Here is a 13,941-nt window from a genome sequence, read left to right on the forward strand (position 1 = left end):
AAGGTCTCAAGCTGGAGGAGCTCTCGAACCAGAAATGCCCAGCCAAATAACAGTCATTGTTCCAGAGTTGCAAACTCAAAGTTATAACACGGCTGACTGTAAACATGTTTTTCTTTGCTCTACAACTATGTCACGCATATCGTCTGAACTTGGCAAAGAGATGAAGATTCTGGAAGTGTATAACAAAGGGCTGTCTTTGTCCAGAGAGAGCCTATTACATGCGGATTGGCATTTTGACACTGGTCTAACTTGCTTAGCAACAGATATCCCTTGACAATAGTGGAAATCCTAGCTACAAAATGCTTTCATATGGTTACCCAATATTCAGCTGTGTCTCAGTTTATATGGGACTCGAGCTGTAAAATAACTCGATCTTTTAATTCACAAAATCACAAGATTACTTAAGATGAAGGAGGCGTTTTGGCCTATGTTATTTCATCCTTCCAGAATACCTGACCTGCAATCCTTCCTTCACAGCATCAAGCTGTTTTTTAAATGAGTCCAGTGTCCTGGCAGCAACAACCCTTCCTGGTAACCTGTTCCAGTCGTTTCTACTATCTTGATGCTTCCTAAAGTATCGTTATTATTTTTCAGTCCCCTTTAAAATGCTATACAATGTACCTTTCTAAGGTCTCCTCTGAGATGATGTGTCTCAAGACTGAAGAGCCCCAGCTTGTCTAATCGAGCTCAAACTTGCCTAATCCTGCTTTGCCTTATCTAATCAACTCCTACCTTGTACAATCATTGATAAAGGAGTTTTTTTCTGACCTGAGGGTTGAGGCACCAAAACGTTCAACTTGAAGTATTGCTTTCTGTTAGCCCGGTCTTTAATGAAAAACTGATCTAGGGCCACATTTGCCTGTTGGATTCAGAAAGAAAGATATTTTATACAATAAAATAAAAATAGTTCATTCCTCAAAAGGTACTTTTATCTTTCACCATTCCAATGTTCTTCCCTTCTCTTCAGGAGACATTGACTGGTACCTTAAAAATCCTTCATAAACAGTAGGAGACCCAGGTGGAATTTCTCCTCACCAGTAGCTAATCTTCATGCATAAATATTGAATAATTGCTTTTCAACCCTGGGTTGTGTCCTTTTGATGTGTCTGTGAACATTTATTAAAGATGTATTTCTTCAAGAGGAGGGTGACCATGCTTACAGGTACCCCCCACCATCCGCCCAGCTCATCATCGCGCTCCTCCACTGTCAAGTGCTCTGGGACACTAACCTGCGTGAGGGGTGCTACACGAATGCAAGTTGTTGCACTTACAACAGGAGGCATGTTTGCTACCATCAACGTCAAGCATAATTGTCCAGTATTATCGTAAACTCCTGCATCCGCTTGAAATCCCACGAGTAATCGAGCTGCCTCACTGCGATCTGCAAATACAGAGAAGGATTTAGAAACGGGAAATACTGCAACCTATTCACACTAGATCCATTTTAGATCTCACAAGGTGGCCACTGACTTTATTCCACCCGAGACATGGTGCTATCATCCAGATTTAGCTCCAATTTGTAAAGTGGCAACTGCCACATATGTATGCATGGGTGTCCCTGGTAACACTTGTATTATTGTAATTATTGGAAATCTGGTGGATATTGCACACAAGTTATTACACTTCACAATTTATCCTGTGAAGTGCTTTGAGATGCCCTCACATGCAAGGATTATTAAGTTATTACAGTTTAAATCACTCTATGCTGGCAGTTTCTACATGGTTTTCAGTGATGGATTAGCCAGATCAATAACATTACCACGTTATGTATGAATGGATGTTTCTTTTCTCGATACGTTTGAACTTCCTAAAATAGCTACTTTTTGTAGGATATTGATATTTTTGTTCAAGCCATTTCTGAATAGTCTTATAACAGTTGCAGTTGCACTGATAATTTTAGGAACTATGTTTGTTTTACATTCCCACATACGTCCGCATTTAATTTATAGTTCAATATTTTCCTGAGCTTCTCTAGTTCCTTATTTCTTAGATTGTAATCTTTTCGGTTAGTCACTCCGGGATGCTACCCCGATTGAAAGGTGCTATATAAATGCAAATTGTTGTTGTCACATCAATAATACTATATGTACAATCTATTTGGTTTGTTATGATATCTGGTTTGTTATGGATTATAGTTGTATCTGTATGTACTTGTCAGGTCTCAGATTATTGTAATGTTATTTTTGATATCACTTTTGTTGGTTAATGTTCAAACCAGTTGGTCTTTACATCAATGGATTATTATTATAAGTCTTTCCCCCAAACATAGTCAGGGCGTTTTCTGTCTCTAAGTATCACCTCAGGCTAGCTGGCTAACAGTGGAATGTGCTGGTAATTGCTGTTGAAATAGTTTAGGGGCACAACAAAAAAGCCCCAAGTTCCCGAAGCTTGGGAGGTTTTCTACCTCAATCACTATCCAGTGACCCTTGATGGAAATATATATGGACTTTAGGCACCCAGAACATGGCAAATGTCTCAAAGAAAATTTTAGCTTGCAAGGGGAATGCAACAATTGTTTAAGCAATATACATAGTGGACAGAAGAGCAGATAGTCCATGATGGAATTAATAGGTATAAATATAGAGGTTCAGGACCACAGACAGTGAACCTTACCAAGTTCTGCTGCAAGTTGCAAAGGTGTCCGCTGTTTATAGTCTCTTGCCTTCATATCAGCTTTATGTTTCAACAGGCACTTCAGGGAATCAATGGCATCATACTTTGCCGCATAATGTAAAGGGGTCTGCATCATCCCAGTTGTCTTCACTTCCATGTCCGCTAAATAAATAGGATGCAATTTATATATGTGTCACCTTTCACTTAACAAACGTCTAACTATTTTACAAAATTGAAGTGATTAGAAATGAAAATGAAGTTATACCCATTCATGTAATTTGCACTGTACTACAATTGTACAATGATTATTGATTTGACATTAACACATGCTGGGTTGTGTGCTAAACTAAACCGGTGGCAATGTCACAAGGCATTGTTAAGCACAAAACCGACCATGAAATTCAAGGCCCGAAATACCACCTTGTCTTGTCTGAGTCAGTAAGACCATTGTGTCTTAACTTTACGGTGGTACAGAATCATGCAAAATTCTTCAAGAAAAATTAGTAAAAGCAGGGATTTTAAACTGATCAAAAAAAAAAAATTTGTTAAAGCGGGGTTGTTAAAGCGATCAAACAAGCCACCAAATTGTACCCCTGATCTGACTAGCTCTCAACATAAATCATGAGAGCCTCAGAAAAATAAGGCTCTTTAACCCATTTAATTTTATCCTTTTCGAATACCCACCCACTTCCTCCCACTACAGCATCAAACTGTTTCTTAAATGAGTCCGGTATCCTGATTTCAACTAGCATTCCTAGAAACCTGTTCCAGTCGTTAATTATCTTGGGGAGGAAGATTTAATTCTGAAGATTATTAATTATGAAGTAATATTAGCCTGATGCCCTAGCTGATTGAACACTCATTTCCTGAGGACATTGCCTTCAGAAGGAACCTGGCTGTATCATTGTCAGCCCTGTTAAAAACATATCTCTTCAATTGTGCTTTTAGTCAACCTATTTAAATCTCCCTTTTCAAGTGCTCTATATTATATCTTCTAAGTGATTTAAGATATCCTTTCACCATGAAAGGCATTATACAATCGCAGGTTGGTGCTGTCAAAATTATAATAACATTTTTAAAAAACTTGCATTTGGTATATAAAGCCTTTCACGTGAGGAGGATATCTCAACCTGCTTCACACAATTTTACTGTAAAGTGTAATGAAGTGTACTTTGGGGACAAATGCAGTAGCCAATTTACATACAGCTATGTCCCACAACAACTATGAAATAAACGACCAATTTTATCTTGGGGACACTGGGAAACTCCCTTCACTTTTTGAATTGTGTCATGGAATTCTTAATGTCCCCTGAACAGGCAGATGGGACCTTGATTTAACATTTCATCTGAAGGACGGATAAGGCTATTAGAATATTATTCTTACCACCGATGTCAAGCAAAAAGGCCACCATTTCAGGATAGTCCACCGCTGCTGCCACATGCAGTGGAGTCACACCATAGTTATCAGCGATAGTAACATCAGCCTGTCTCTCAATAAAATACCTGGCAACATCAGGGTGCCATACATGAGCTGCCTGTTGACAGAAAGATCAAACAGTTAAACCATCGAGTCTGTACCATTTTGAAACCATTCCTGATCATCAGTAATCTTAGTGGGCAAGTGTGTCTAATTCTTCCATAAATTTATGAGTCTTATGGGGAGAAATTCTATCTGGTTGTAGATTTATTTGATTTCCGCAGCATTTTAGAGCATCTGGAATTTGGCAATTTGTTGAATTCGGACTTAACTTTGAAGTGAATTTTGTGTGCAGGGTTCAATAGGAGAGATATGGGAGGTGGAAAATGTTTTGCAACTTTTGGAAGGTTACCTTTGGGAATCAGGAAATAGCCATGCATTGCTTTTCCTTTTTGGAAGTAAAATGGGGAAGCAGCGTGGAGTCTATACAATAGTAGGTCCTGTATAGGCTGTGGAATCAATAGGCTTTATAGATCATTTGACCCTTTTCTCATTCCATGCTTCATGTTTTTATTTTGGAGTCATCTCTCATTCACCTTAAAATACAATACAAATGAACCTTTATAGCAGAGCCTTTTAGTTCGGGAGGACGTCCCAAGACCACAGTCTTTCAAATACCTGCATATTAATAATAATCCCTCCGAAAAACAAAATAATAAATTGGTAATTTTCAATCCACGACTGTTTGTGGGACACTGCTGTGCGCAATTGGCTACTGCGTTTCGCCCACAAATATACAGTCAATTCACTTTACAGCTTATTCTATGAAGCGCTTTGAGACGTCTAGAAGACATGAAAAAGCGCTACATCAAATGCAAAGATTATTATTTTATTTTGTTGTTATTCTCCCTCATACAGATGACCTTCCTGCATAGTGTACAGTACTTTACACTGTTTTACATTTCTTCCAGTATTTTACAATCTGTGAATGACCCATGAGATACCATCCTGTGTATGATTTGAATTACTTTTTTTAAAATTTAATGTGTCCAATTATTTTTCTAATTTTCTCCTGACTTGTATATACAACAACATTACATTTGTATAGTGCTTTTCACATTGGGAGGACGTCCCAAGGCGCTAGACAGACAGAGTTATGGACCCGAGCTGAGGGTTGGAGTGGGGGAATGTGGAGGGCAGGAGGGGAAGCAGGGAGATCGAAAGCACAGTCGAAGAGGAGAGTCTTGAGGTGGGTCTTGAAGTGGCGAGGGAGAGGACAAGACGGAGGGACTGTGGGATAGAGTTCCAGAGGGTGGGTGCAGAGTGGCAGAAGACCCACCCGCCGATAGTGGGGCAAGCAAGGCGGGGAATGTGAAGCAGGTCGGAGCCCGCTGAGCGGAGGGAGCGAGCAGGATGGTAATGGGGGTTAGGAGGTCACAGAGGTAGGGGGGAGCAAGACCGTGGAGGGCTTTGAAGGTGAAGATCAGGATCTTGAACTGTATCCTCTGTGTGATGGGAAGCCAGTGGAGTTGGGCAAGGATGGGGGTGATAGGGTCACAGAGCCTAGTGCGGGAGAGGACACGGGCTGCAGAGTTCTGGATGATCTGCAGCCTGTGGAGGGAGGAGTTGGGGAGGCCGACAAGCAGTGAGTTTGCATAGTCAAGCCTTGATGTAATGAAGGCGTGTATGAGGGTTTCGGCGGCCTGCGGCGTGAGACAGTGTCAGAGCCCGGCCGCGTTGTGGAGGTGTGGATAGGCAGAGCGAGTCATGGTGCGGATGTGGGGTAGTAAAGGATAGTTGAGGGTCAAACTAGACCCCAAGGTTCCAAGACCCCACTTCTTGTATATGCCTCTCTACTCAAGGCTCTGGCATCCTCTTGCCTTAGTGCAGTTTCACAGGGTGCTAGTTACTCTCTGATACCCATTGGTAATGTGAGCCTTGAGTGTTGGCCGGCCATTCTGTAGAGCACATCACAGCAGAGCCTGATCTCTCTGCACTTCTGGTTACCACACATGTGCAGAGCCAGTAGGGGGAGCTTGAGAGGCATCACAAGCAGGAACCTGGCTGTTTTTCCCCTCTCTAATCCTGGTTTAACCTCCCCAGGATCTGATCTCAACCTCAGCTTTTCTATCCATTACACTCTGGATGCCTCCATCATCATATTTAACTACTATTTATTGACTTCACACAATCGAGGTTGACTCAATTTATACCACTTTGCATCCACAAAGTGATTTAAAAAAAACTTCCTTGAAGGTTAGTGATCAAATTCTGACATTTCACGGGGTGTAGAATTTGTGCTAATTAAAATCATGACTAAAACCCTCGGATGCAATGTTGGACAGCATTGTAACCATAGCAGATTTTAAAAATATTTTGTAACAAATTCTTTGAAATAAACTGTTACCAATTACCCCATGTAAGACTCCCTGTCCATATCTGTCAGTAGCATTAATATTCGCTCCATTTTCCAGCATTGAATCCAGGTAATGCAAATCAATCTGAAAAACAGAGATGGTTGATGAATTTGGTTGTTGACATTGAATATTACAAGAGTTAAATTGTAATACTGTAATCCAGGATGTTGTACAAGAAAAGGCTTGGGGTCAAATTAGCAATCCTGGTCTCATTGCTTGATTCCAGAGTTCCTTTCTGTTGTAACCTTTCTTGTCTTTTGCTCTTTTGTTGATAAAATTATGGCTATTGCTCACCTGGATTTTCATTTCTCAATCCTCATAAATTCTAATATATACACTCTAATGCTCTTCCTCCTAGAACCATGGAAATTTATAGCATAGAAGAATGCTATAAATTCAGCCCAACATATCCGTGTAGGCTCTTTTGCAGAGAAATCCTTTCAGTCCCATTTACCTGTAGTTTACTGCTTTTTGACTATCTATTTGGTTCCCTTTTGAAAGCAATATGGATTCAGTCTCAACCTCTGCTCCCACCAGGGCAATCCATTAACTAACTAACTATTCTGGGCATGAAAAAATATCTCCTTAACCTCCCCATTTATTCATTTGCTACCTATCTTAAATTGATGCCCTCTAGTCATTGACTCACCGATCAGGAGAAATAGTTTTTCCCTATTGATTCTATACAACCCCTTCATAATTTTAAAGACTAGGTCTTTATATCAGGCCACCTCTCAATCTTTGATCCAACAGAAAAAGTCTCAGTTCCTTCAGTCGCTGCTCATAGACCAAACTACTCAACCTGATATCATCCTAGTAAATCTCCTCTGCACCCCCTCTATTGACTTGACATCCTTCCAAAAGCAGGTTGACCAAGAATGAACACAATTTTCTAACCACACTAAAAATAAAACTCTTCTTATTGTCCCTATTACAGATATTGGGGAATGTCCGTGTTTAATACAAATGTGGAACTCTTTGTATGGTTTGAATACTCTTAAGCATGGTGATGGGTTTCCACACCTGGCTGACACCAGCTGGCCACATATAAATTCTCTCCAACTCTTTTGTATTCTTTTCCCTGGATCTCAAAACTGTTACTTCTCTGAGCTTTCCACTCTTACAGGATTTTAAACCCACTTGGCCACTTCATCATGATTTATCTCCATTTTGTTTGAAACTTTATGGGCCTTGGCCCTTCCCTTTCGTTTTCCGTTAAAAAACAAAGCACTATTTGCACGCACCACCTAAGCACAAACTTGAGCCAAATCTGAGAGCAACAACCAGATGCACGCACAAATGTTCTTCCTACAAAAGAGTTCCACTTGATTGATTAGATTGATTACTCAGATTGATTAAAATATCCAATTTATAATGTAGTGATAACATTTAATGTGTTTGGCCAAATTATTCCTTCACTAGAAATTACTGCTCTAGCTTTGGACATTACTAAACTGTCTTCTACAATATCAATGTATAATGTTTGTAAATCCCAAAACACAGTTGTGATTCACTAATTCCTTTGGTTAAACCCTCACATCCACTCTGTTCCACAATCTTCCCAGTCACTTTTCCAGAATCCTTTTACACTTGCTTCTCCTTGTCACTGTCCAATTGCCAATTAAGTCATTAAAGCGATATGTAACACATGACATAGGCATGACATACTGCAGCACTGAAATAGGCCATTCAATCCATCAAGTATGTACTGGGGCTAGGTCTTTCACTATTTAGCTCTTATCCTGGAACTTGTTTGATCAGGTGCCACATAATAGACTAGTTAGCAAAATTGAAGCCTGTGGAATAAAAGGGACAGTGGCACCATGATACAAAACTGTCTGGGAGACAATAAACAGAGGGTAGTGGTGAATAGTTGGGTTTTTTTAGACTGGAGGGAAGTGTACAGTGGTGTCCCCCCCACCCCCAGGGGTCGGTATTAGGTCCACTGCTCTTTTTGATACATGTAAATGATTTGGACTTGGGTATAGAGAGCAACATTTTAAAGTTTGCAGATGACACAAAACTTGGGAATGTAGTAAACAGTGGTAGGATGGTAGGAGACTGAAGGAGGACATAGACCGACTGGTAAAATGGGCAGACACATGGCAGATGAAGTTTAATGTAGAGAAGTGTGAGGTGATGTATTTTGGGAGGAAGAATGAGGAGAGGCAATATACAATAAATAGTACAGTTTTAAAGGGGGTACAAGAGCAGAGAGACCTGGGGGTTCACATGCACAAGTCTTTGAAGGTGGCAGGACAGATTGATAGAGCTTTTAAAAAGCTTATGGGATCCTTGGCTTTATAAACAGAGGCACAGAGTACAAAAGCAAGTAAGTTCTGCTAAACTTAATAAGTCATTAGGCCTCAGCTGGAGTATTGTGCCCAATTCTGGGCAGCACACTTTGGGAAGGATATCAAGGCCTTTGTGAAGGTGCAGAGGAGATTTACTAATGATACCAGAAATGAGGGACTTTTGCTATGTGGAGAGACTGGAGAAGTTGGGATTGTTCTCCTTAGAGCAGAGAAGGTTAAGGGAAGATTTAATAGATTAAAATTATGAGTGGTTTTGATAGAGTAGATGGGAAGAAATTGTTTCCACTGGCAGGTGGGTCGGTAAACAGGGGACATAGATTCAAGATAATTAGCAAAAGTACCAGAGGGGAAATGAGGAGATATTTTGTTTTACACAGAGAATTGTTATGGTCTGGAATGCACTGCCTGAAAGGATGGCGGAAACAGATTCAATAACTTTCAAAAGGAATTAGATAGGTACTTGAAGAGCAAAATTTGCAAGGATATGGGGAAAGAACAGGGGAGTGGGACTGATTTGGTAGCTCTTCCAAACAGTTAGCACTGTGGGCTGAATGACCTCCTACTGTGTTGTAATATTTTACGATTCTATGCACTCTAATCCCAATTCCGTGCTCTTTTCTGGTCAACTTTATATTGTTTCTCTTCAAATCTATAAACAGTTGACACTTAAGTCTGCAGAGGTCCTATATTGTGGAGTCCTGTAGCTCAGTGGTTAGAGCACTTGTCTTGCAAGCGTGAGACCTGGGTTTGATTCCCGGCAGGGCAAAACATTGGGTAAGTTTCCTTACTCCACATGCCTCCACACGTTTACCTAGCAGTAAGTAGGAACCTGGTTGTTAGTCGGTTGGCGGATCGCTTTTCTGGGGGTAATAACTCCTTCAAAAATGATAATAATAATAAATCGGTCACTCAACCCCCAACTGTTTGTGCGACACTGCTGTGCGCAATTGGCTGCTGCTTTTTGCCCACAAAATATACAGTCAATTCGCTTTACAGTATATTCTGTGAAGCGCTTTGCGACGTCTCAACAACATGATAAGGCGCCATATCGCCACCATTTAGTCCGGCATTACCATTGACATTAAATTAAAAGTAAAGGCTTCACCGTTGATGTGATGTGAACCCCAAATTCCCATTCACTGAGAATGTAAATACAAGTGAAAGCTTAGACAAGACGGGGTATATTAGAATGGAATTGTCATATCAGAGACCTTGACAGGCTGTATGATCAGCTGCTCACTAAACAAACTCTGGATCCGTTCTGTCAGTTAACGTTACCAAAAACGTCAGTAAATGTCAAAACCTCATTAAGAGCTTCCTGTCGTGCTTAGTGTTGCACAACCACCCATTTTCTTTCATTAATTTGTTGCATTGACCAACGTCACCAGAAAGATATCATCAGTTGTAGATTTTTTTATACTGCACATATTGTGTAATATTTGAACAGCAACACAGTGGTACAAAATAAAGGACCATCTAAAGGAAAATATTCACCAAACGTGTTAAATTAAAAAGGCTTCACTGAAACCACCGAATATTACCTTGCTGTCAACACTTTTTTTGGAGGTTATGGTAAAATACTGAAGAAAAGCAGCAGTGGAGGGAGAGCTGGGAGGTTTACTCTGGCTGTTTGCTGATGGTGGGCCATCTGTTGACATTAACCCCTGTCCTGCATCTGGATTCCTTTTCAAACCAATATAGGTTGCAGCGTCCGTAGTCTCTGGGAATGACAAAATGATTATACATCACACCGATCAGTGTTTTACTAATCATAGAATTATACAGCACAGAAGGAGGTCATTTGGCCTATCGTGTCTATGCCAACTCTTTGAAAAAAGCTATCCAAATCAATCCCACTCCCCTGTGCTCTCCCCATAGCCCTGCAAACTTGTCCTCCCCAAATAATTATCTACTTCTCTCTTAAAAGGTTGTTGTCGAATTGGCTTCGTGCCTTTCACACAATGCATTCCAGATCTGAACAACTCGCTGTGTGAAAAAAATTCTCCTCACCTCCCCTCTGTTTCTTTTAACAACTATTTTAAATCGGTGTCCTCGGGTTACCGACCCACCCACCAGTGGAAATAGTTTCTCCTTGTTCACCCTATCGAATTCCCTCATAATTTTGAAAACTTCTATTAAGTCTCCTCTTAACCTTCTTTGCTCCAAGGAGAATAATCCTAGCTTCTCCAGCCTCTCCTGATAACTGAAGTCCTTCATTCCTGATACCATCCTGGTAAATCTCCTTTGCACCCTCTCCAATGCCTTGACATTCTCCCTAAAGTGTGGTGCCCAGAACTGAACACAGTACTCTAGCTGAGGCCTAACCAGTGTTTTATAAAGGTTTATCATAACTTCCTGACTTTTATATTCTATGCCCTTATTTATAAAGCCTTGTATCCCGTATGTCTTTTTAACAGCTTTTTCTACCTGTCCTGCCACCTTCAAAGATTTACTTATATGAAACCACAGATCACAGCCGTGAAGTGACTGACCAATTTATATTTCATTTATTTCGGGGGAATTGTTCCCTAGGCCACCGGGAAAAACTCCCTTGTCTGTTCGAACAGGTAGGCAAGATCTTGATTTAATGTCTCATCCAAAAGATGGCACCTCCAACAATGCTGCACACCCCCAGCACTGCACTGAACCTAGATTGTGACCCCCAAGTTCTGACATGAGGCTTGAATCCACAACCTTCTAACGCAGGCAATAGTGCTACCAACTGAGCCAGCAAGCTGATAGCTATATGATGATGTGATGAATACATGATGACAACTATCCATGTTGCTAGGCAACAAGTAAAAGATAAATAGCATTCAAAGATTCATAGAATGTAAATGCAATAATCCTAATGCTTTTAATAACTTTGAAATATAATAATAATCTTTGCATTTGATAAAGCGCCTTATCACCTCTTCGAGACGTCTCAAAGCACTTCACAGAATATACTGGAAAATAAATCGACTGTATATTTTGTGGGCGAAATGCGGCAGCCAATTGCGCACAGTAGTGTCCCACAAACAGTAGTGGACTGATCTCTCAAAGGATTCTCAAATTGATCTCTCAAATATCTCAAAAGGATTCACAGAGAATTGATGTCGTGCAGTTATTGTATATTTCACAAGCAAATATTCCAGTTAGTTTGCGCACCTTAAGGTCCCACAGTCAGCATTCACGTGAATGAACAATTTATATTCTCTTCAGATAGCGCCGTGGGATCTTTAACATCCAAACTGACAGACAGGATCTTGGTTTAATGCCTTATCCATTTAATGATGGAGGACTGTTGCATTGTTGGAGGTCCTTTGGATGGGATCTTAAATTGACGTTATTCTGTCTGCTTGGTTAATGACACTTGTAACAATGTAGCACAAATAACGTGAGATTGTTGAGGAAATTAAATAATACGTAAGAGTGAGTAAATAACATTTAACCGAAGCTTCATCACCTAGTTCAGCAGCGGTTTTAAATGGTGTCCGAGTATGTCGAACACGTCGAGTTCTCACGTAGCTCGTCCACTTTGCTTCCGAACTGTCTTCACTCTCTGGTTCAGAAAACGTAACCCCTTTCTGCAATTCCTGCAAATACAATACAAATTTACATTTATATAGTGCACTTCACGTTGGGCGGATGTCTCAAGGTGCTCTGCAATACTTGGCTTGGCACCTGAACAGGGGGTGGGAGCTTAGTGGGGTGGGGAGAGGAAAGATGACCAAAAACATAGGCAAAGAGGCAGAACTTGAAACAAACCTTAGCACTTAGACAGTGTTGCAGCTCGCATGTAGATGTGTACAACAGATATGAGGCTTGATTTATAACTAGGGCTTCTGTTTTTAGTGTTTTTCAGGGTTTATTTTTAGTAATTTTTGAGTTCTACATAGATTCCAAAACTTGTTTTTTGGGGGCTTTTGCTTAGCCCCCAAACAGAGGGAACTCCCACACAAGGGGAAGCAACAATCTCCTCCATTTGTGCAGGTGCTTCCTGCAAAGATGTGAGAGGAGAGAGGCACTGTGCATGTGTGAGGACACATTAAATATAATTTTGATTAAGTTCAGGTTAATGGATGTGTGTTTGGAATCCCACAAATCCTTGCAGAACCTGGGGTAAAGTCCTATCACCGAATCCTGAAGATCATGGGGTCCTTTTTGGGGTTTTGTGTGTCAGCAGCTAAAGTATTGACAAGCTTCAAATTTTATTTTGAGGCTTGTACGTGGCTCGTGACTCTGGCTCCCCCCTCAGATAAAGGGGTCCAGATTATTTTGAGGGTGTCTTCAATATATCCTGGGCAGGCCGCTGTGACTTGATAACCAGCCAGACTTCATGCAATCTCCTACTGTGGTATGGGATGTTCCCTCAACTTAACTGATGGCCTCTCACCTCACTTGAAAAATTGGAAGACAGGGAGCCAATGGAGCCTGGTGAGGATTGCAGAGTTTGGTGTGGGTGAGAATGTGGGAGAGTCATGTATTTCCCCCATGGACTGGTCTACTGTCTTATTCCTCGTTGCTTCTGAGGTGGATCAACCACTTCATCCCAGCACTTCATTTTAACTGAAGAAATTTCTAGGTAACAGGATTTCACAACAGTCATTATACTGCAAAGATTATGCAATCTGTAAACGGCCCTTTCTTCTGTATTCCCAACCCCCCAAACAATCAAATCACCAAAATATGACTGATACCCATGGAATTGGAAAATGCATCACGCCCAAAATTAATCAGATCAACTGACTTAATAATAATAATAATAATAATAATAATAATCCTTGCATTTGATATAGCGCTTTTCACGTCGGGAGGACGTCCCAAAGCGCTTCACAGAACACACTGTAAAGTGAATTGACTGGATATTTGTGGGCGAACGCGGCAGCCAATTGCGCACAGCAATGTCCCACAAACAGTCGTAGATTGAAAATGACCAATTTAATTATTGTTTTTAGTTTTGGAGGGATTATTATTAGGCGTGTGGAGTAAGGAAACTTGCCCAAGGTTTTGCCCTGCCTGGAATTGAAGTCAGGTCTCTCACTTGCAAAGCGAGTGCTCTAACCACTGAGCTACAGGACTCCACATGACTTAACAGTTGGCTACATTTCAGTTGACACACCTATTGGAAATGCTTGATATAACTTTTATATCTATGTTACAAAATGAGAACTAGTGTCATAAGCACCCAAATGAG

At 40.7% G+C, this 13,941-nt stretch overlaps 1 protein-coding gene across 1 annotated transcript in view; it reads right to left on the minus strand.

The window, feature by feature from the left end:
- LOC103185109 (transient receptor potential cation channel subfamily A member 1) overlaps window positions 1–13,941 on the minus strand; it is a 43,532-nt gene that overhangs the window by 22,409 nt on the left and 7,182 nt on the right. Inside the window, exons 3-9 of the mRNA XM_007903465.2 lie at window positions 12,211–12,340; window positions 10,304–10,482; window positions 6,445–6,531; window positions 3,978–4,148; window positions 2,614–2,758; window positions 1,272–1,381; window positions 769–859 (exon numbers count right to left, since the gene is read on the minus strand). Of these exons, the coding sequence (XP_007901656.2) occupies window positions 769–859; window positions 1,272–1,381; window positions 2,614–2,758; window positions 3,978–4,148; window positions 6,445–6,531; window positions 10,304–10,482; window positions 12,211–12,340 (913 nt within the window). The remainder of the gene's footprint in view (window positions 1–768; window positions 860–1,271; window positions 1,382–2,613; window positions 2,759–3,977; window positions 4,149–6,444; window positions 6,532–10,303; window positions 10,483–12,210; window positions 12,341–13,941) is intronic.

The sequence above is a fragment of the Callorhinchus milii genome, unplaced genomic scaffold, assembly GCF_018977255.1.
Source record: "Callorhinchus milii isolate IMCB2004 unplaced genomic scaffold, IMCB_Cmil_1.0 Scaffold2, whole genome shotgun sequence".
In the NCBI taxonomy this organism is placed as follows: domain Eukaryota; kingdom Metazoa; phylum Chordata; class Chondrichthyes; order Chimaeriformes; family Callorhinchidae; genus Callorhinchus; species Callorhinchus milii.